This window comes from Dermacentor andersoni, chromosome 3 (genome assembly GCF_023375885.2).
Source record: "Dermacentor andersoni chromosome 3, qqDerAnde1_hic_scaffold, whole genome shotgun sequence".
NCBI classification, from domain to species: Eukaryota; Metazoa; Arthropoda; class Arachnida; order Ixodida; family Ixodidae; genus Dermacentor; species Dermacentor andersoni.
The window spans coordinates 103,715,154-103,738,504 of record NC_092816.1 but is presented as its reverse complement, the minus strand read 5'-3'; the positions used below and the strand labels follow the sequence as shown (position 1 = coordinate 103,738,504).

The window sequence follows — 23,351 nt, the reverse complement described above, 5'->3', positions numbered from 1 at the left end:
ATTCCCTCGCAGCCTCGAACGGCGCTCTCGCACGCACATCCGCTAGCAGCCGTAGCCACCACCGCGGCAACGCTAAGCCTAGCTGCTTCGACCTTCGCTATTTAGCTTTTTGCCGTCTGTGCCATGTTTTTCATTGAACGAATTCGCCGCTGTCAGCAATGGCACCGACTACGCCTTTGTGGTTCACGCGAATGGCTTCGAAGCTCGGAAAGCACGACGCGTAGCCGAAAGTCAACTTCGCCTCAATACAGAAATGTTAAGTGGTGAAGCATACGCGAAAGTATTGCGGTGAAGCATAACAAGCGTGTGCAGAGGCAGTTGTCGCGGAAAACAGTGTGCATTCCTTCATTACACACGCGTGCACCCGCCATCTCCAGTCGCAGTAAGAGCACCACTATGCCTAATAAATGTACTGGCAGGCCTTCAGAGCTTTTTCGGATGTGCCTGCGGTGAGTTTAGTACTTAAGGGCAGTAAAAGACGTGCATTCATTTTTTCTCCGACTACCCGATTTTTCGGACGTTTTCGCAGCCCCTAGGGAGTCCGAAATAGTGGATGATGACTGTACAACTGACCAAGAGAATACTTCAAATGGCCCGTGGGGCGAACGCGCGTCGGAAAGAGGACGATAACAGGAGGGACCTACGCATTTAGGAATGAACGGGAAAGAAAGCACGCCGCCGCTTCTTTGAAGTGTTGCGTGACGTCGAAATGCAGATGCCCCTAATACAAACCAAAGTAAGCTCTTTAAAGCAGTAAAACGCAGCACCGAGGCATTGTGCACTAGCTGCGAGAGTATGTCAGGACAGTTGAGGTTGATGCACCAGCTGTTAGAGAGAATCTCACCTGTGACAAAGTTCGGGCGTCAATGAGCTTGCTATCCGTTGTTACAAATAGCTCACCTTCGAAAATATTTGCTTCTGTATGCATCTCATTTTCGTTCGTATTTGGGGAATGTTCGACAATGGGTTTTACCTTTTTTCATTTTTTTGCTGTGCCTTTTTGCTAACTCCTCCCTTCTGCTTTCTTTTTGAATAAAATATGCCCTACTCCTTACTATTCAAACTGGATTAGGTCATTTTTTATTTTTTATTGTGCTTACTAAAGAGTGACACCGTCAGGCGACGTGGTGTCAGCCCGTCCTGACATAAAACAAAGTTCTGTGTCACTCAGGAAATTTTGCGAAGGCACGTGGTGAAAACCTGGAAAACTCATGGGATTTGGAAATGTCAACTTGGTAAACACCCTGTAGTTTTATCGGCCGTATGAACTTGTAAACATTCGCTTACTAAGTCAGCAAGCATGGTGTCAAACACGCACAAGCAAACTTGAACACTTCTCCCTTGATGACCGTGCATACTCGCTGTCAAGGCGCTGGAGTGAGAAAGTGCGGCAGCAACAGGAGCAAATTGACCTTCGGCTGCCTCTCACTTCAACGTGAACTAAACGCACATGAAGCCACAGTACTTGTACCCATTCAGTACCCATTCGGCGGACGATGTCCTGCTCGACAGTATATACCAAGTGCACCAAATTCTGTTCGAAACAAAAACGTTCGTCTTGTCCATCTGTGCAAATGATGAACTCAAGCACTAAGCACTAGTCCATCATCTACACAGATAAAGGAACTGCTCATGAAGGCAACACAAACAAACTTGACCTTGAAAGTGAAGTTATGAAGCACCTTCTGGAAACAGTGCTGACTGAGCAGCCCGTCCACGTTTCTACCGACTGCATTTTTACAGGCGTGGAGGTGGCAAAATTCCTCCTCAGAAAGAATGTATATCTTGCCAGCACAGTATTGGCAAATTTTACTGGAGGAACAGCATAAGAAATTGCCAAATAATAGGATATGGAACAAGGTAAATCATGTTCCTTTGTCTACATGGATGGGGAAATGTGTTGTAAAGTGGACACACATTTGTCACATTCCACTTTGTGACACACATGTGCGTCACAAAGTGCAAGCATCGAACATCAGCCATCACTCTTTCGACAGCTTCTGATATTACCCCAGAAGGGGCATGTAGCAGGTGGTGAAGAGAGAAAAATGAAGTAGATATTTCACAGCCACGCTGCATAAAAGCGTATTAAACGAAGATGGAAAGGGCAACATCTTGCGGACAGGTGTGTGTACCATTACAGGACAGCAATCCGTACAAAGAAGTGGACCACTAATGTCTTTGCCCACTTTCTCTATCTATGTGTCACAAACTCGTACATCTAGAACTGGAAGGACTGCAAGTGCACGGATGTTGTAGCAAATGGCACACTCAACCAATTTGAGTTTAAGAACTAAATTGCGGAAACACCCATTGACGCACATGTTGAAGAAACGCCACAAGGGCAAAAATGTAGAGAGCTCGAAGACGACACCAATAAGCCTGTTGCAGTCTCCCAAGCACATAAAGGCGACTTTAATACCACCCAATGAGGTCCAGTTTGACATGCATGGACATTTTCCCGAGCATGTGCCCCTGAAGACTCAGATCAAATGCCGAAACCAAGGTTACAGCGGAAAAACCTGCGTTAGATGCACTATATGCAGCCCATTTTTTTCCCCATGTAAACAGAAACTGCTTTCCAATTTTCACTCGCCTTAAGCCTGATGTATCCAAATTGGCGCAGCCATTCTCTCCTCGGAAATTATAGTTTTAAGTCTTAGTTTATAGTTTAAGTTTTAAGAATTTATATCAAAGAAATTATAGTTTTAGTTTATAGTTTAAGTTTTAAGAATCTATATCAAAGCGTTCCGACGGACACACGCAACTCCTACACGGTTCGCCCGCTCCCGCGGCACATGAACCCCGCGCACCATCAACCCAGAAGGCTGGCACGCGGATCGTTCATCCTGCGCGAAATACGTGATAAGAAGATCCTAGCCTGTTTCGTAGACGCGGCACAGTACCCGACCAGGAAGGCCTTCGTTGCCACCACGATCAATAAGCAAGGTCAAGTCACAAACGCTCTCACAGTCAAGACCCACAAGTCTGAGATAGCAGAACAGGTCGCCATCGCACTCGCTCTCACAGACCCGACCACCACCCACATCTACAGCGATTCACGCTCGGCCGTCAAAGCCTTTCAGAAAGGAGCAGTTGCAAGCCCAGCACTACAAATACTCAATAGATCCGCACCACTGCAGCATCACACCATCTGCTGGTTCCCGGCACACCTTGGAGAGATCGAGGACGCCCCTCGCAATCTCAACGAGATGGCTCACAGGAGCGCGCGAGACCTAACCCTCCGCGACGCCACCTACTCTGGTCGTGACCATCCCAGCGAGAATCGGGACCCTCCCTCCACATACAACGAGATTGCAAAGCACTTCTATCTAGACCGCAGGATATACAGCACACCTCACAATAAGCTCACCAGGCCTCAAGCCCTCACGTTCAGAATGCTTCAAACAAACACGTACCCCACGCAGAAAAGACATCACTACATGCCTGACCTATACAAAACATCATATTTCGAAAATTGCCATAGCACACTAGACGTACATCACTTGCTCTGGCCGTGTGGTCGGACCCATGCAAACAAGGATCAAGACTCCGCCAGGCTACACGAAGCATAACGCAGCACGGACCAGGTGGAGCAGCTCTGGGCTGTCCAGCGAGCCCACGATGCGGCCAGGGAGTTACAACTCCCAGTCCCAACGTAGGAGTAGCCCGCTCTATGGGACCTTCCATCCATCCATCCATCCATCTTGAAAAATTCTTTCATCACCTTAAAATCCCTGCAATAAACTGTTTATACGAGTTTATCTCGACTGTCTTTTTCTCAGGTCAGAAGAAGTTATCAGACGGCAACAGCTGCGATGCACTACCACGCACCAGGAAGGAACGTAGGGAATGCACTCGACCAGGCCACTGTGACGCTGCCGCGTTCGGAAGCACCGACACAACCATATCAGTGCACAAAACCTATACGCAAAATGGCAGTTTCTAGTGGTTAATTTTACGCTCGCCGCTGTCTAATTAGTATTACTTGGTGTTTTCTACATTAGAACAGTTCTGCGGGACATACTGAAGTGATTTGTAAGCATGGTCAGAGTTTCTGCTGGCATTGAGGCACACAATGTGTGCCCGTTGGAACCTACAATCAGCCTCGAAGATCAGTTGTGCACTTCCAAAAATGTTTTTTGCAAGTTTGCCATTGCAGCAACATTCTCACTGTAATTCTAGGCTGCAGTTTAGCAGCCAGAAGAAGTTAAGAAACATGCGCGACGATTGTAACAGCACAGTATACCATTCTGTTACAAGTTGTGCCATTTACTTTGACAAGCATTCTAATTCATCCCCGCAGACACATTGCAACGCTACCTCATTCGTTGGGGGCGGCTTCCGCCCACGAATAAAATACTTTCGATTAGTAATAAGAGCGAACCGTGCAGTGTGAATCACACTTGTTGAGTGGTTGAGCAGCTGGCTGTGTACACAAACAGTGGCGTGCATGCTCAAACATTCGCGACCACCAGTGATCACGCTGGAAATAGCCAGCGCATTTGACTCGTCAATCAGATTTCAACAACCCACAACAGTGCTCATCACCAGTCCTTAAGTGAGAGGCATATAGGAAAACCGAGTGCTTTTGGCTCCACCTCTCGGGGAGACATATTTGTTCCCACAGGTCCAACAGGAGCTTCTGTAACGAAAAATTTTTCATTCAGCTAGACAGTTTCAAGTACAGGCTCCACATCACTAATTTACATTAACCAGCTACGTGCAATAAATAAAAAGTTAGTGGAACTATATTAATTACACACATAACCGTGCAAATTATTGTCTAGAGACTGCCAATCTGTACACTCAAATGGTAACAACCAAGTCACCAAGATTTACATTGCTCCAATTTTAACATTTTCGTAGTTAAAAAAGAAGGTTTGTGCAAAATATAAAAATAAGGGCCTGACCATGTCCAGTTCAACAACACGCATTTATAAAATCTTTAATTGCCAGCATAACAGCAAAGATCTTTATAAACACAGGCTCTCGGCTTCACATACAACACATCACATATATTATATCCTCCCAGAGTATTCAGCAATATCTAAAAAAAGGTGTGCAATTCCACCTAAAAAAGTAAAACACGATAAGTATAACTACGTACACTGGAACACATCCAAGCGAAAAAACGGTGACCTAATTTTGTGTCTAACAAATATCCACAAATTATGCAATGTCGAAGGTGAAGGTCCTTGTCTCCCACACTATTTTAGACTGGATGTCGATAGGCTCCTTCATAGTCTTCTCAATAAACTCGGCCTTGCCCGCACCGTTCACAAAAAGAACAGTGTGTGTCCTGAAAGAAACAAGAAGTGAAATGAACATACATGAACTATGCATTTGTTCACACTTTTCACACATTGTTATCGTTAAGTACCCATAAAGGGTGATCCATAACTAGCAGAAAAAGCTAAGAGCAATAAAAATGTCAGAAAAAGTGAATACCTTATTTTGGCGCATATAACCCGCCATCACGCATAACCAGCACCCCCAATTACAACAGCCTGGAAAGAAGAAAAGAACTATCCCCGTGTATAATCCGCAAAAGTAACTGCATACAACACTGCTCAAATCTGTGCAAAAACAGTCTCCATTCGTGGATGCACGACTTACGTCGTATCTTCAGCCAGCGGCTCTGTTCCCCCCTTCTTCAGTGATGCCGACAAAGCTGGATTCACAAGCCAGATATGACTGCGGACGAATCAGTCACGATATGTGACGTGAATCGGATCACTCAGCAACTAGCCCTCGCACGACCGCGGATAACAGCGTGGACGGAGAAGCCCTCGCGTTGGCAACGCCGATGAAGCAAACACGACCGAGCCGAAAATCTGAACAGTGATTTGGCTTAGCGCCGTATCGCGAAGCGCTTCGCGCAGATTGAGGGAACGCCGCGGAAGTGGGTGACGTATGAGTTTGCCGGTGCCGTGTGTGCTATTCGCTAAGTACTAAATGCAAAATGGCGACCCGTAATGCGAAGGAGAGTGGCAGACCATGACAGAGGGGAGAAGACTGCTTCAACACGCAGGGGCGAGGAGAAGGTGGGGTTCCTTAGGAGATAACGAAACTGAATACCGGAGAACTTTGCCTTTAGCTGTGGCTTCATGGCAGCGCGGCACATGGTGCAGGTTATATGCGCAAAAATATGGTAAATTTGTCACCGGCAGCTGGCGCTTCAGTTGCGTCTCTGTTAATGATGATATGTGGCTCTACCCTTGGAAATGAGTGGACATCTATACGATGTGACAGCAAATGTTGGGCCACAACAGCAGCATCTCTTGGTGACAAAGGGAACTACTTGGGTCATAAGATATTTTCGTTACATAAGAACTGCTGTTCCTCTGTGCATGTCCGTGAAAAGAGCACCTAACAAAAGTACATATATTCAACTTTATTAAATTTTTACATCTGCTATATTTCGGATCATCCGTAAAATACATTTCTGAAAACTAAATCACTTTCATGAAAAAAATTACAGCCGATCTAACAGCAAAGTTCACTATAGTCACCAAAGTTCTCCAAGCCTACACACTCAATACTTCTTACATTGTCATAATAAACTGGTGCACCTTTTTATGCTAATGCCATAGTTCCTTGATAGCTTTTCTTTCTGGTCATAAAACTTCTATGCCAGAGTTTCAGTATTCAGCCTAAAAGTATCCATGACACTGTTCAGACGATGCAAACTTGAGTACATAGTACTCGCACAAGCTGTGTAAGGTGTCCTATTGCATTCCTATAGCATGCATTGGAAAACACAGGAACCACAGCATTCAATCAACTATGACAAATTTACAATTCATTAGACACTACGAACTGTTTGGGGCTCTAATACATGGCAAGATTTCAATTCAGGTCTACTCATGGAGACTAAGTTATACTAAAGTTGGCGAAACATCGTTGCTACACAGCTCTAATACGACATTTACTACTGTGCATTTCGTACTTAGCAGGCAATGAAGTAGAGTGATCACAGGAATTTCACGTTGTGCATTTCGCAGCGCAATTGCTGTTGATCTGCAAGACTTCTTAAGGAATAACTACTCCATATATATATATATATATATATAGTCGCAACTTTTCTTGCAAGGATACTGTCTAGACAGCATAAAAAATTCACTAGAATTGGCTAAACATTCTCACGAATCTGCTGAAAGTGAGCTAAAGAAATATCCTGCAAATTACATTTCATATATATATATATATATATATATATATACATATAAGGAAAATTACTTGTACTTACTGAATGAAATAAAGAAATTATAAATCAATGGAATTGAAACTGGACGAAAAAACAACTTGCAGCAGGTGGGGAACAATCCCACATCTTCTCATTACGTGTGCAATGTACATTTAATTCATGCATAATTTTTTGTACGGAGTGAAATTTGCATGAAGTTTCTTTAGCTCACTTTCAGTAGATTCACAAGAATGTTTAGCCAATTCTAGTGAATTTTTTATGCTGTCTAGACAGTATCCTTGCAAGAAAAATTTCGACATTGGCAGTGATGATGACAGACTACTTTGTTAACGGAGAGGTAGTACCTTGTGCCATAATTGTAGTTGGGCAAGATGTACTTCATCTGGTTCATCAGCCTCAAGTTTGACTCAGGCTCTTGTGACTGCTTTCTCATGGCGTCATCCACTGGGTAGCTAAAAATGAAAACTGCACATCAATGAACTGTAATGTGAACTCTCAAGGAGTGACACAACCTCAATGGCTGAAGCCTAGCCCCAATATCGCCTGCCTTCTGCCCCTCATTCATTTGCACTCTGCTACAATATTTTAGTTTCACATTTCCCACAGAGTGCATAGATACTCCTATTCTGACACAATCTAATGAGTAAAACCTCATTAATATGGATTTCCCAGGACCGGAAGAAAACTGACTGAATTAAGCGAATGCTGAATTATCAAGTGTATTAAGAGAACAATAAACAAATGCTTACTGCATGAACACGCTTATTTACTGAATGAAACAACAAATCTGGCGACCCACCGTGGTTGCTTAGTGGCTATGGTGTTGGGCTGCTAAGCACGAGGTCACGGGATCGAATCCCGGCCATGGCGGCCGCATTTCGATGGGGGCGAAATGCCAAAACACCCATATACTTAGATTTAGGTGCACATTAAAGAACCCCAGGTGGTCAAAATTTCCAGAGCCCCCCACTACGGCCTGCCTCATAATCAGGAAGTGGTTTTGGCACGTAAAAACCCCACAATTTAATTTAAATTTAACAAATCTGGCTTTCATTTAGCACAAGAGAAGTGCGGAAGCTGCAGTTCTTGTCATCACGTAACTGCTTAGGGCTCGCAACGGCAAAGGCCTCGCAACTTCATTTGCAGTGCTGGTGCAAGACCCACACCTTCATTCTGGCGCATGCTTTTCACCGTCGCACGCATATCCAGATTATTTTTTTGCCAGTGAGCGGGTCAACAACAGATCGGCCACCCAACGCAATTTAGCTGGGGGGTGGAATCGCTTTTCATACCCGACAGCTTCCCCGCATTTGTGACATTTGCGCATGCATTGCATTTCAATGTAAAACTATTGCTCGCTGCAACCACTACAGATGAAACCATGGTCATATCGTCGCAATCATGGATGGTGACTACACAGTTCTGCAGGCCCGCAGCGAACACATAGTAAGTGAAAGGAAACTACGGTTTGCCACAACCATTGTCACTATTGAGATGATCACAGATGGTGCCTACGCAGTTATCAAGGCATGCAGCCATTACGCACTGTCATGATGAAAATAAATGAATGTTTGCCACAAGTGCTGCTTTATTATCATGCGTCATTATCAAAGCAATCATGGATGGTGACTATGCAGTTTTGAAGGCTTGCAGCAAACAAGCACTGGTCAACACAAAACACCTTAACCGCGGCAGACAAAACTGTGATTGCTGTTGGTGCTACCGTCACGGTGTCTACCAAGTTGACATATTCAAATTCGCTGAGTTTTCTAGGTTTTCCTTGAATGCCTTCGCAAAATTCCCTGAGTGACACAGAACTTCGTTCTATGTCAAGACGGGCTGACAGCATGTCACCCGATGCTGTCACCTTCTAGTAAGCATGCTAAAAAATAAAAAAACAGAGTTAATCCAGTTTGAATAGTAATGAGCAGTGTTTATTTTATTCAATATGAAAGCGGAAGAGAAGGGCTACTAAAACGCACCGCGAATAAAATATGTTCTAAAGAAGATGCATACAGACACAAATATTTTTGAATATTCCTTTCAGTCACCAATTATGATCGACTGTCAGTACATATGCGAAGCATAGATGGTGCTTGAGACTCTACTGAAAGCAAATCAAGGTGGCAGAATGACTGTTAGAGCATTTTATGATGAGTCATCATAATTACAGAGTAATTAAATATTTCAATATTGTAAAGTCAATCATGCTAGGTTTCTTCATCAAAATGGTTAAATCCCCTGCTCGAATTCAAGAAAGAAAAAATATGTTTCAAGGTTGCTACCGACAGGCCCCACACCAAACATCACGTAGAACATGATAGTGCCTTCACCAGAGTTGTATTCTGTAATGATACATATCACTCAGAAGTAAAATGGAAGTAATTTAGATTATCAGAATGTTCAATTTACCCTAAACTTAATGTCTGCTTTATTGCCTGCTACCACTGCACGGAAAGGGCAAAAATAGGTCGCGTCCACAAATGTGGACGCTGTGACTGAAGGGGATATGAGCTATTTCTATCAACTGACAGCAAGCTCATTGGTATGAGGCCTGAACTTTGTGTGATTCTCTCTCAACAGCTGGTGTGTCAACCTCAACTGTCCTGACATACTCTCAGCCCGCGCACAATGCCTCAGTGTCGCATTTCACTGCATTAAAGAGTTAGTTTTGGTTTGGATGAGCGACATCTGCATGTCGGCGTCACCGAACACTTTGTTTTTTGAGCTCAAGCTCCTTGAAAGAAGTGGCAGCATGCTTTCTTTCAAGTTCATTCCTCAATGCATAGGTCCTTTCTGTTATCATCTTCCTTCCACCGTGCATTTTCCCCACGGACCATTTGAAGCATCCTCTTGGTCAGTTGTATAGTCAACGTCCGATTTTTCGGACTCCCTAGGCGCCGCAAGAATGTCCAAAAAATCGGGCAGTTTGAAAAAATGAATGCAAGTCTTTCAATGCCCTTAAGAGCTCAAATTGCCACGGGCACATCCGAAAAGGCCTGCCAGTAACTTATTACGCATATCGGTGCTCGCACTGTGACAAGAGACGGCGGGCAGACACATGTATAATTAATGAATACATACTGTGTCCCGTGATAATTGCCCATTCCCGTGCTAGTTATGCTTCACCGCAATATCTTTTCGCATGTATCACCGTACAATAAAGCTGTATTGAGGCGAAGCTGACTTTTGGGACCGGCATAATGCAACGCGCCGTGTTTTCCGAGCTTCAAAGCCCATCGCGAGGACCACAAGTCGGCGTCAATGCCATTGCTAACAGCGGCGAATTCTTTCAATGAAAAACATGGCACCGAACGGCAAGAAGCTTAATAGCGAACGTCGAAGCAGCTAGGCCTAGCATTTGCCGTGGTGGTGGCTATGGCTGCCAGCTGATCTGTGTGCGAGAGCGGCGGTTTGAAGCGGCTAGGTAATTAAAATAATGGCAGCAGTGGTGCCTTTGATTAATGCCGTTTCAAACCTGCGGACTGCGAAATGTCCGGAAAATCGGACGGCGAAGGGTCCTCGCGTCCGAAATTTCAGACGTTCTTGCACAATGACTCTATGGGATATGGTGATGCCACAAAGCCGTCCGAGTTATCGGGCGTCTGGAAAGTCGGTCGCTGACTGTACACTGGCAACTCCTCCAGCCGACGGCATGGCATCAAAGACGATTCGTTACGATCCCTATCTGTTGCTTGAGCCAGCAATACCGCGAGTTTCGTTCCCTCTCAATAAAATGACAGCTAATTTTCCCTGACAGAAGCACAAATTCCCCGAGTTTTTTCCTGAGTATTTCCAGACTATTCAAAATCCCTGAGAATTCCCGGTTTTCTCGGTTGGTAGACACCCTGATCATGGATGGCAGAGTTTGCAACTCTGAAAGCATGCAGTCAATGCGGTGTCATGCGTGTTGGTAAACAGAAGAATAAAGGTTTGACAGGCCAAATAGGAACTAAGCATTCCCGCATTCATGTCATTCCCCTACGATTTCCATTGATGGCCATGGTGATGTGGAATCAGCTGCTTTGTTTCGATTTGAACCTAGCGCCACATTTGCTTTTTGGTGTCGCCAATTTCAGGTGCTATAAGGGTTGTCTGAATTAACTGGAGTGCAGCCAAATACGTCCGAATTAACAAGAGTTTGATGTCAGTGAATAACGCATATGCCTGCTGGGACCAGAGGACTACGAATTATCCCATTTTCCCAATTAACAAGGGTCGGATTGACGAGGGTGCACTGTATTTGATTAGGGAGAAAAAACAAACTAAAAACTTTGCTTAAATAGACATTTAAAGAGCATGCATTGAGGTTACATCTGAAATCTTCATTCATAAGATGAGAAATATGGTGTGCTAAAGAATCAACTGACATAGATAAAAAAAATGATACTTGTCCATGCAGCGTCGCTACTAAAGCTCAACTGTGCCAGTCAAGCCCCACATCGGGTGCTGTGGCCCGCATGCGCTGTTGTAATGCATAGTTCACGGCACTGTGGTAAAAAGCCCTATATTAAGTCTATCGTAACTTTTACGTGCTCTTTGTTTTGTGGGCGGTAAAAAGTACCCTTTCACATTATAATTTCGGCATACAAAGTTGTTTAAAACAGCAATACCGTACACTTCCTTTAGGGTGAACCCCGTTCACAATAACAAGCTCTCTGACAAGTCGAACAGTTTGCGAACCCAATGTCATAGGTCAGCATACTGAGTTACCAGCACACTGACATACTCGCTTTCACAGACGTGAGTTACAGCATTATTGAGTGACGAAGGGTGGGAGCATGAATGGAAGTCCATGTTGGTGAGTTTGAGTCGACATTAATATGAACAGGAGTGACCGCTGGTTAATGGGAGTACAAACAAAGGTCAGTGACGCTGATTTTGAGTGAATGCGAGTATGTATGTATGTGAGTGTGAGTGAACATGAGTACAAGCCTGAGTGGGTGCCAGTAAATGCAAATGGAAGCGACTATGAATGCAAGTGAGTGTTGGCCAGTGCGAGTACGCATGAGTCTAACTGGTACATAGCCTGCGAAAAATACCAGTGAGCAAGTATGAGCAATGATCTGCCTTATTCTGCACCCCTATCCCCACTATTCAGTTTCCCAAGAACTTGGACGACTTCTGTATGGCTGACCTTCTTGCAAGATGGCCTTCTCGTGTCCTAAATGAAAGGCAATTTTAAATGATACTTCTCTCAGCACATGATGCTTCCTTCATTCCCCATGTCAGAATGCACAGCAATCTCACTGCACGATGACAGGTTTTCAACTGAGGTCGAGGCTGAGGCCTCGCCACGTAGCTACCCGTCTTCATCACCATTACTCAGAGCTAATATCGTATTTACTCACATAACACTCGCACCCCCCGTATTGGCCATCAAAAATGTGAATTCCTCTTTCCTCTCGTAACCATCGCACCGACGAAAATTACTGCAGCGGCAGTTGGCTGAGTTTTCCTATATCAATATTGGCATCAACTACGTATAAGTTGGGACCGAGCCACTTAATTTATCAGTTCAGTGACTATGTTTACCTGGGGCCTGCAAATAAGGTCCTTCACAATTCCTCCTTGTGTAGAACCTATGCTTGTATTATAAAAGCAAGTGGCTTTTCAATGTAACATTTCGTTTGAGTTTGTAGTGGCTGGTGTGCAAAACCTGACACAAAGCCGCTTCATCTTTTTTTTTTTATATATTCAGCACTTAGAACATCTTACCAAAAAATTTTAGCCGCATAATTATTGCACACCCCCAACTTCACATCAATTTTCCATGAGAAAAGGTGCAAGAATCATGTGACAAAACATGGTACAAGGAATAGCAGCTACAACGTTCACAATTGGAATAACTGCACTGGAACAAAATATGGCAAGCCTCACGACGTTGGGTCGTCCAGGAAATCGTATATCTTCTTCAGAAGTTTATCCTTTTGAGAGAACCGGTTGTTTTGCCTGATGAGCTCCTCAAACTTCTGTTTGCCATATCTGACCTTGGCCCAAAACTGTGGGGGTACGCTGTTGCCAAACGCATAGAAGCCTGAGAAGAAGAAAGGAAGTAAGTCAAGTCAGAACTTGAAAAAGCCATTTCAGGTTTTCTACATATAGTTAATTTAAAGACCTACTGAAATCTAGCTCACAGTACTAATTAGATACTGAACTTGTCTCTGCAAAAATCCATTACATAGTTATGAAGAAGTGTGGCAATATTATCACAGCTGCTATGACTGCTGTACTCAAGGAGGACAGAGTGAATTAGCACCAACACCAAATAATTAGCACAGTGTGTTTAAAATAAATGAAATGTTCCATCTTAATGACATACATAACGTCCTTTTAAAATGAAAATATACGTTGTAGAGCTAAAAACGTCGCGTTGCACGTTTTGAAAGCTGGATGAAATTGTTAACTCTGACAAAAAATGACCGAAACCTGATTGTCATCACAGGCTCGAGAACCAACTTGCACTGAGCAATAATGGGGCATAGATGCTCTGCAGCTTTTCAAGGAGAGAAACTTAAACAAGTGCTCTCTGTTAGCTGGGAATTCTGTGAAGGGAGGGCACTTGCAAAACTGAATACGTTGTTATAGTGCAAAGAACACAGAAAACGTGAGAAAACGAGGATGTGAAGTTTGGGATAGTGGCTGTGGTGTGAAGCCTTAGAAGATAGTGAAATGTGAGGTGCCTTTGTGTTAAGGTCAATGTCCTCATTTCAATGAGGTGTCAAATTAGTCTTAAGAATAACAGAAGCAGGCATAATCTTAAGCTCCTAAAAGAAGTAACAAGAAATTGTAGAATCCCATCAGTGAAATAGAAAAAAAAAAAAAAAAACAAGCGAAGTCCCTCTAAAAGAGTAATGGCACAGCATCTTCTACTGGCCAAATTTTTGCATTAGGTGAAGGTCCAAGCCCTGGTAAAAAGAAAAAGAAAGGCAGGCATCAGAGCACCCAAATGATTTATTTTAATACTTATTCTTGTAAACCAGCTTCAGTTCTGGCACCCAGAAGGCTGATGCAAAGCACTCGTTCATTCTGTCCCTGCAACCCCTGCAGCTGCCATGCGAGAGTGTCGCTATAAGGTGCACTCTGTTCCATGTTTTTTATAGGCAATATCACCATGCCTAGCTTTGATGCTACACTATGTCAGCAAATTTAGCTCTTAGTGTCATGACACTAGGTCGGGCATTTCGAGACCAGCCTTAATATTAATAAAGTGAACATGTCGGGTAGTTGGGTGAATGTCTTGAACTAGGGAATAGCGCAAAAGAAGATGATGCAGAAGAGGCACACACTAATGTTGGGTTGTGTGCCTCTTCTCTGTCTCCATCTTTCATGCTGTTCCCTAGTTCAAGGTTCAATATCAAACTAACATCCTATCTCGCATAAGTGTATCCTAACCTTTACAGTACTTGCTAAGCATCGCACTCTTATGTAGGAGAAGCACATGGTAGTTGTTCAACAACTTCAAGTGTCAGAACTCCTTTGACATAAGTGGCTTTGGTGTCCTTGGTTGTACAGGTTAGGGTGACCATAACTATCTTGTAACTTAACTTACAACTTAACTTGTAACTTAACTTACAACTTAACTTATAACTTACAGTGATACACAATCTCGTATATTACTGTGCTCATCATTTCAACATTATTTGTGAGCCGGCATTGTAAGCTATTAATGCATAAAGCATGGTAAGGAGCTGGCTTTTAAACTAACAACACTGCTTCCTTTCCCACTTCTTCTTCGGATGCCATCTACAACTTACCCTGCATAGCATAAAAAGTTCAATTAATTCCCCTGTCACATGGCACTTGTAATGTCATTCACACTGAATGAGATTACGTCTTAATGCCATTTTTGTTGCTTCTACATGACATTCCCAGATAATGGCATTCGCCCATTAAATGAGTTTCCTGAACTCATGCAGGCGCGACTTGAGTAATGTCAATGACAGGGGCTTGGCAAAAATTACGAAATCGATAACTAAAAATGAAATGTAATCAGAGTAAAGGTTGTCAAAATTGCCGTTATGAATGTTTTAATAATTTTATGATGCACAGCACGATTGTTGAAGTAGTTTGTGCAGCTATATTCTCATTCTCAGTCTCCGACTGGATGCTAGCACCTCTTGTTGGCCATGTTTACAAACACTCATCTGTTTCTTTTTTCTTTTTCATTTCTGCGTATTGTTTTCAAAGTGGAGCCACGCTAAAAAGGCTATCCATCAACCACAGAAGCCAACTCTGCAGCTTTGTCCGCGGAGAATGAGAAGCAAAAAGCGCACTGCACCAACAATGAGACGTGCGCGCTGCTGAAAGTGCGGGAAGCCCACTTCACCGATTTGCGCAAGGCGAAGCGCAACGTGAAAGTATACATGTAGATTTACAAGTGTCTGTATGCGCAAGGTGCAGATAAACATCGCCATCAACGGTGAATGCCATTTTGTATACCCGTGTAGATAGGGAATGCAAGACTGCAACAACGTTAGGTATGAATGTCACTTACTGTGAATGACATTACACATGCCATGTGACAGAGGTATAAAAGTGATCTTAAGATCATAAAGACCTTTTTTGTTAACCACCAACAGTTGTCTCACACGTAGGCTGTTCCTACCAACTCCTCAGTTGTTCATGCATATGCACTCCAGAGCTTTTTCATACATACTAAACAATATAGCATGGTGCTGCTTAATTTCTGAACAGAGTAAGCAGCAAAAACTGATTTTGAGTCACTTCCTTTCTTGAGGCAGAAAACTCAAGTGAAGGCAAACAGCTGCTTGCAATGCATGAGCCTGCTAGTGGTCGTAGGTCTTATTTCGTATATCTTGTTCCCTTCACACTGCTATGTATATAACATGCAACAAAACTATTGAATGGCAACTCGGCTATCTTTCAAGAGACAGCAGCACTAGTAGGGCAGCAGGCACAAGCTCTCCAATTCATGCAGACCTCACCTGGCTCTGTTTTCACCGGTTTGCCCTCTTGGAGGTTGCTGTAGTAACTCATGGAAATCTTCTTCTGAAGAGGCCTGCAACCACAAGATCAAAATGTGGTCGAGTACACTGGGGCACGCATTTTGCACAGAATCTACACTATGCCAATGTGAACAGTACTGTGAAACTTACTTGGCCTCAATGGCGACAAACAGAAATCCGTTGAACTCGTCCTTCTCCTTCATCAGTTTGGTCAGGTACGTGTTCCCATCCACTGCAGACTTAATGAAATCCACCACCAGGAAGCCTGCAAAGAAGTTATATGCCAAAGTTATGACAGTTTAGTTTCTCAACCAATGTTTGCGAACGCGTACCCTCTGGTTGGCAAGCCTTTTTTGGGATTCCTAGGCATAATCCAAGTGTACAAAGATACAAGAGAACGGCAATTCTATTTGACATGTTTGGTGGGAGAGAAGGACATAAGAATAAAACACTTAATTTCAAATATTAACAAAGAACAAAACCAAACATCAAGGAACAACAAAAATGCAGTCAGACACTGCAGCGTGCATCAGGTGGACAAGAGAAAAAGAAAACGTGATGAATGGTTAGAAAATTATAATGGGTCATATCACACTATCACACAAGGGGACTTAATGCTCCTTTAACACTGTCTGGTCAAGAGCTTTTACGTCCACTGCAGTCTTTTCGGTCAGGAACTATCAACACGAGAGTGTTAAAGGCCCTGTGTCGCAGAAAATCTGCCGTCGGCATCCCACGTCTAGCGTCAACTGTCGTTTCAGCAAAAAATCATTCCGAACAATGCCAACCCAACCATGCATACCCACCTACTCAGACCCTCTGTCTAGCACTTAGTTACTGAACTGAAGTAGTTACTGAAGTAGTTACTGAACTAACTGAATTTCTCAAAGTAAAATACGTCAGAAAAATCGCAAAGTATGACTTATGCACAACCTACAGACATGATAGCATCAGCTTGTAATTTGAATATATGAGAAAACATAATTCTCTTATGCGGAAACTCAAAGACAAACCCCATTTCCAGCATTTCTACTATTCATAGACCGGCCACAGCATCCAAGATATGTGCGCGCAAATCTCGGAGGCCACGAAGCAGCACACTAGATTCCTTGCAACATCTCCAGATGGCGTTCGCCTCCATCGCATCACGGCCCATGCAAGAGGCCACGTTTCAACCAGAATGCTCACCTTAATGCATAGCATTCACCACCAGTGTTTTCCGGTAAACATTACGGTTACATAAGCTGCAGTTGCCAGGAAGCATGAGAAGCAGTCAAGGATCTTTGAATGCTATTGCATTCCACTCTCGAAGGTGAAGCTTAAGCATCCTCCAAACTTTTTTGCACATTTTGGACAGCACAGAAAGTACACGTGTGTGAACAAATGCATAGTAAGCAATTTATTTACAAAAATTTTGTTTATTTTTGAGACTTTTGTAACAGTCTAGAGTAAACGGCCAGCACCACCTTGTGGGTGGATCACCGCAGTTCCTCGTCACTTTCTTCGTCAGTTCTCTCATTTGATGTTTTCTGGCCATATGAAGGTGGAATATACTATTCCTCATCAGTAAAAAAAGAAAAGAGAAGGAAGAAAAAAAATATAATCTTCGGAAACTTGCGATTTCTTTATGTATAAAACCTCCGAAAAAAATGTTGCCATTCTTTCTGCACTTCATGCCACAGAAAGTGCACATAAATTTTTTCATGAAAGTGTTGCTGTTGCACGCAGACATTGAAAAGTGCAATTATCAATAGTTGAAAAATATGCCAAAAGGAGCTGCAACAAAGGAAAAAAAACTGCGTGTGCTTGCATCAGGTGCTTCCAATATTCCAGAACCATTATTTTTGTGCATTGGGAGGTGACAAAGCACCACTGCAATATGGTTAAAGGAGAACTTCAATATTAAAACAAAAATAGCATAATCAAACGATACAGTCTGCATTGCTTTTATTTCACATACGTATACCAAATATTATTTCAGACATACCAAATAGCCCTATAGCAAACTTACTTCAAGTAAGGTGTAGTAAGTTGTACCTTTCCTAAAAGCATGTCAATATGTTAAGTCTACTCTCATAAGCACTGTTTAAAACAAAGAACTGGCCCAATCCAGTAATGGCTGACCATCATCAACATTACACTAACCAGCCTATCACAGGACAGTCTAAATGCAGTACAAAGGCCCCTCACAGAGATTTCCAATAACCCTGCATCAGCTGAATAAAATCTATGCCTGCAAACTTACTAATCTCAGCACTCAAGCTTATCCTCTGTTGCCCAGCACAGCATCCCCAATTCCTCAGCACCCATTCTGTTACCGAGACAACCATCTGCTCTATGCATTAGATGACCTGCCCTACTCTACTATTTCTTCTTAGTCTCAGCTTCAAAGATGTGCAACTGTGTCTGACCCATGCTGTTACCTTTCTGTGTTTTAATGTTATGCCTGTCCTTTTCTGTTCCACTGCTTATGTCGCACTGAACTGCGACACAAAAGTGCAATGAACAGTGGGCCAAGATGGAAAACTCCCTTTTAGGTCTCTGTTCTATGCATAGTGCTGAGTCTTCCTGTGCTGAAGTCCAAATGCTGTCACTCTAGGCTGGTTAGTATGGGTCATGTCTGAACTTAATGTTGTGTCATGGCCACCTGCGGCTGACTTGTGAAATTACTCTTTGCTTCATTCTTGTAATCTGCCCCCTCTGCCATTGTTGTAAATAGTATCGTCTCACAACCGTGCGTGACTAGTGGCATTGCTGCAAAGAGTAGTTCTACAAGTTGGCTATAGGTGGCACAACAAAACATTTAACCTCAGCATTGAAACGATCCTTCCAAACTCAAACTCCTCTGCATTGTCAGTAAATACTGCTACATTAGGCATTACTTAGTGGAACAATAATTCTGCAAGAGCAAGGCAGCTGATTCACAATAATAGGTCTCAAAGATGGTTTGCAACAACAGTTAGATACAGAAACAATCATCATTGTCATTTGTGAGAATTGCCAAGAAGGTAAAACATAATGTGGTGCATTGCCTGTGCATATCATTAGACTTATCTAGTTCTAGAATTATAGAAAAGCTTTTTGGAAAGTATGGCCTTTCCTTGTGAAGGCCAGTAAAGCAGCGATTACACATGGGGCAAATTAGAAGCTGTAGTTCTTGACTTTGCATTATTATGCCTGCCAGCCTTGTATTTTTGGCCAGTTTCACTTTTGACAAGAGATTTCAGCCTCGCAAATAGCAGGGGCACCGAGCAATGCTCATTGTATAGCCCTATCCTTATCTCTTGGTTATCAGACTGCAAAGAGAATTCTCCTTCAGCGCGTGAACAATGTTTGCCGACACTTGAGTGGGCTCCAAAGTGCTCAGCACTGAATCAGTAAAGTACACGGAAGTGAAGAACCCATACAAGCAAGCCCCAGTAACAGCACACAGAGGTCACATGCGGTCTCTAAGGCTTTCAGGTGGTAAAACAATGGTAAGAGGGCCACTGCGAAAGCGATTAGAAGAGCATGTAATACATTGCAAAATATGTTTCAATAAATTATGTATACCACTAGACTCACCAGAAAGTGGACTACACTTTTCAACACATGCTGTCAGTGCAAAATTATAAGCGTGATGATTGCACCATAGGCACACAAACAACTGCCACACAGACAATGGCAGAAGTAATATGCTGTGTTTATGACTTCAGCACCTCAACAACATGCATTATTTGGTGTGCACATTTAAAGATGCTGAAGACTGTAGTGAGCAAGTTGAGAACAGCTTCCAGCTCATTCGAGGAGAACAATTTGTCCCGTCAGACTGCAATACAGCAGCTAAGAATTCAATGCCACCTGCAATGTGATGTGCCCAAACTTATAAAAGAGACCATAATTGACAAATGAGAAACTGTTCCAAATTTCACAGTGCAATTTGCATTTCACACTGGACAGATTGCATGAAACAATACAGTGCAGGCAACATATATGTCAATAAGGCTTCTTCGAAAAGATAACTTGATATGTCAACAAATATTGAAAGTCGGGTGTCGTGCGCTCTAGGCACTTCCAGTTACATTGCTACTACTTTAGCTCTTATGGTTCAAAGTAGTGCACCTTTCCTATTTCGATATGCATCTTTGCTTCCTGCAGTGTTTTTATCGGGTGCACAGAGACTTTATGGTCCCCCAGTATATTACGAGAGTTTCTGGCACTAGCCTCCAAAGGATATAACCTCGCCTCTTACGTCAACTTGATGCTAATTTCTCATAAAAATTTATTATAATAGCAATGACTAGTTACACTTATTCTCTGAGGGCTATAAGTTCACTATTTTCAGTTTTCACATGCACACTTCAGAAAGAAGCAATTTACTCGAGAACCCACGGTGCTTGGATAATTAGTTGTTAATTTACCAAGGTTTCCTAACATACCGGCCCGAGCTCAAGGCATTCTGGAATGAGGACGCCTCTCTAAAGCTACATTCACATCATAAAGATGTTTATTTTCTCTCTTTCATAATATATGGACAGTGAGCAATTGACATTTATTGCATCGAAAATTCGGAAAGAAGCTGAATCATCATTTATGGTTATTGATTTAGTTACAACTACTACCATGGACAAACGAAGCAGTAACAGAAAAATACAGAGCAAAATACCTCTTAGGAAAAACAACTTGAAAAGTGCAATTTGCCAACACTACATATCCTGTCGTCAAAGACAGTGCAAGCCTCAAACCCCGCATACAAACCAAAATAATGCCAAAATCTCAAAAAGTGCGAAAGGCAAAATACGAAATAAACCATTCCTGTTAACCACACGTTCACATTTCTTTGTCTGTGACAGTATACAAAGCAAAACAGGCACGGTGCCAGAGTGCTCTCTAACGATCTCTGATAAACGCTCCATGTAATATGTAGGCAGTTCTTTTTTAATCCAGTTATAGATAAAGACAGGAGCATACTGGACACCAATGTTTGGCTATTATGTGTTTCAGGCAGCCAACTTGCAGCCACATAGCTCACTTGCTATGCTGTTGCCCCTTTTCTAAACCACTTACCACTCTCTACATTGCACAAACAGGATGCACAATGTGAAAAGAATCACCTTGCTGTTCTGACATTCCATTATGGCACTCATGCCAGTCCGGCATTTGCAGTGCCCTAGCAGCCACTACCCCCATGTGAAAGCCAGAACTGTAAGCCTCAGCACCCAATGAATGGGCTTTTCTTGAATTCACTGGTAAGCACTCAGGTGGCAGTCACTGTATGTGGCCCAGACGAAGGCTCACCTCGGCCGCGCTTTGTTGGATCCACGCAATGGGCTGGCTGGAGGATGTTGAGCAGCGCAGCAATGCGGCCACTCTTGGACACAGCCATCCACGTGCCTCCTTCACGGCCCTTCTCCTGATCCTGGCCTGAGAGATGACCACAACTGTTTAGGAAAATGCTATTCCATGCTTTACACACGATTCTTAGAAAAGCAGCGCAACTAAAATGCGTTTGTGTTAGTCAGAGAGAAATGAGTAATTTCCTAGACAGCATAGTAAAGTCAAGAAAACTACACTAGATGGCAACCTGCAAAGAGGTAGAGAACATCGGAGGAAAAGGCCAGTATGCTGCAAATACTTAGAGGAAGGTAAATGCATTTTTCACAAGCTCATCTTGAAGCGTAGGCTCTGCACTGGGATTGACAAATACACACCATGTCTTCGACACGCTGATGTGCCCTGTAGAAGACCAGGAGTTTCCCTGACAATGAAAACACCTCGTTTAAAACTTGGTCCTCGCACTGAGGCTCATCTCTTCCATTTTAGTTCTACCCCAGCTGCACGAGTTTCTCCCTTTGGAAGTTACAGTAGCTTACATTTATCTCTTATAAGAGCCATTACGTGAAGGCTGAACTCTAGCCAATAAGCGCGATTGCGATGGCAGAAATGGCTGCCTCTTGGGAAAGCTACTCGACAACAGTGCTTGCATAAATTAACGATAGCCGGGGATTCAGCTTGTCCTGCCTCAACGCAATCGCGAGCAGTTGCCTTTTAGATAAGGTCTACGGCAAAATAATTGCACATGTATACAGGCAGGGTCAGAAGTTTACGGGATGCTAGACCCGAAATAAAAGTACAATATTTTCGGAGCCTGAGCATGCAGCTTGTATTTAAAATGCGGTACTTGTACGGATGTACGTGACTAACATAGTTAAGTACTGTTATAATGGCTGCAAGCGAAAGCTGGGCTGACATTCGACTTTTTTTGCGAAACCTTTATTGCGTAAACTTTTACATATGCATCGAGCATATAACTCGTAGATTAGACTAAATAGGTCGCACTTAAGCGGCTAACTGGCAGTGAAAACGCCGAATGTAGCAATGTCGGCGGAATGCAACATACGTTTCACAATTAATGTACCTCCGACAATATTAGGATCTTCCTCCCAGAAAGACGCTGGCTTCGTGGGACGATGGAAGAACTCGTCCCTGACGTTAACCAGCACCAAGCTGAATTCGTCATCGTCCGGGTCGGGATTAGTGTAGACGAACAGCAGGCACATCCTGAAACGCCGTTAGGGGGATGGTAAATTGCAGACAGCGGCAAAGCACCAGTCATGCAGCCATGACTTCGCGATCGCTAGCTGCCGCAAAGTGTCACGCGATTTGCAAACAGCGGCAAAAGCGCTCCGTTTTCAACACCGAAAGACAGGGTCACGCAACACACGAGATCACATGCCAATATGTGTTCGTTGTCATTGCGACAAACGTCATCCCGCCGCTTACGTGGTAGCCGAGAGAAGACTGCAGCAAGGAAGAATGAAAAGGCCGTGAGGACCAGCGCAAATTCCGCATTTATCACGCGATGCAATCAGCGATACAGCGTGCGACTACCGTTATGCGAGACGAAGGTCGCGCCAAAGTATTGTTATCGTCCCAGAAACGCATCGGACGCTTCTGCGGCAAACCGGCAAGCTTTTTAGAACAGCTGCGACTGACGTGACGGGAGTAACGGGAGATAGACTAGAGGAACGACACTCGCATTGCTGGCTGGAATCAAGATTGTAACTAACGCCAAGCTGTAGTTCTGTGAAACTGATCACTTTACTTTTATTTGCCACATATGAACCATAATGTCAGCCTAATGTTTTAGTTATGTTATTTATTGTCCTTTTAACGCTTGTAAGCAAGCCAAA

At 43.3% G+C, this 23,351-nt stretch overlaps 1 protein-coding gene across 1 annotated transcript; it reads right to left on the bottom strand.

Annotated features, from left to right (window-relative positions):
• Nucleotides 1-4,917: 4,917 nt before the first annotated feature.
• Nucleotides 4,918-23,165, bottom strand: LOC126541331 (transport and Golgi organization 2 homolog). Its single transcript, XM_050188082.2, has 8 exons — nt 22,942-23,165; nt 22,577-22,719; nt 21,457-21,582; nt 16,330-16,444; nt 16,159-16,232; nt 13,091-13,247; nt 7,555-7,662; nt 4,918-5,302 (listed from the first exon to the last, which is right to left on the bottom strand). The coding sequence occupies exons 2-8, from the start codon at nt 22,716-22,718 to the stop codon at nt 5,173-5,175; spliced, it is 852 nt and encodes a 283-aa protein (XP_050044039.1). The 5' UTR covers nt 22,719; nt 22,942-23,165; the 3' UTR covers nt 4,918-5,172.
• Nucleotides 23,166-23,351: the final 186 nt, after the last annotated feature.

Bases quoted from the DNA above. Each gene is read 5' to 3' on its own strand.
- LOC126541331 (XM_050188082.2), bottom strand. From the start codon at position 22,718: ATGTGCCTGCTGTTCGTCTACACTAATCCCGACCCGGACGATGACGAA. The intron at 7,663-13,090 runs GTGAGGCTTGCC...TTTCATTTTTAG, and splicing joins TTCCTGGACGACCCAACGTC to CTACCCAGTGGATGACGCCA. The intron at 5,303-7,554 runs GTACTACCTCTC...TGTTTCTTTCAG, and splicing joins AACTACAATTATGGCACAAG to GACACACACTGTTCTTTTTG.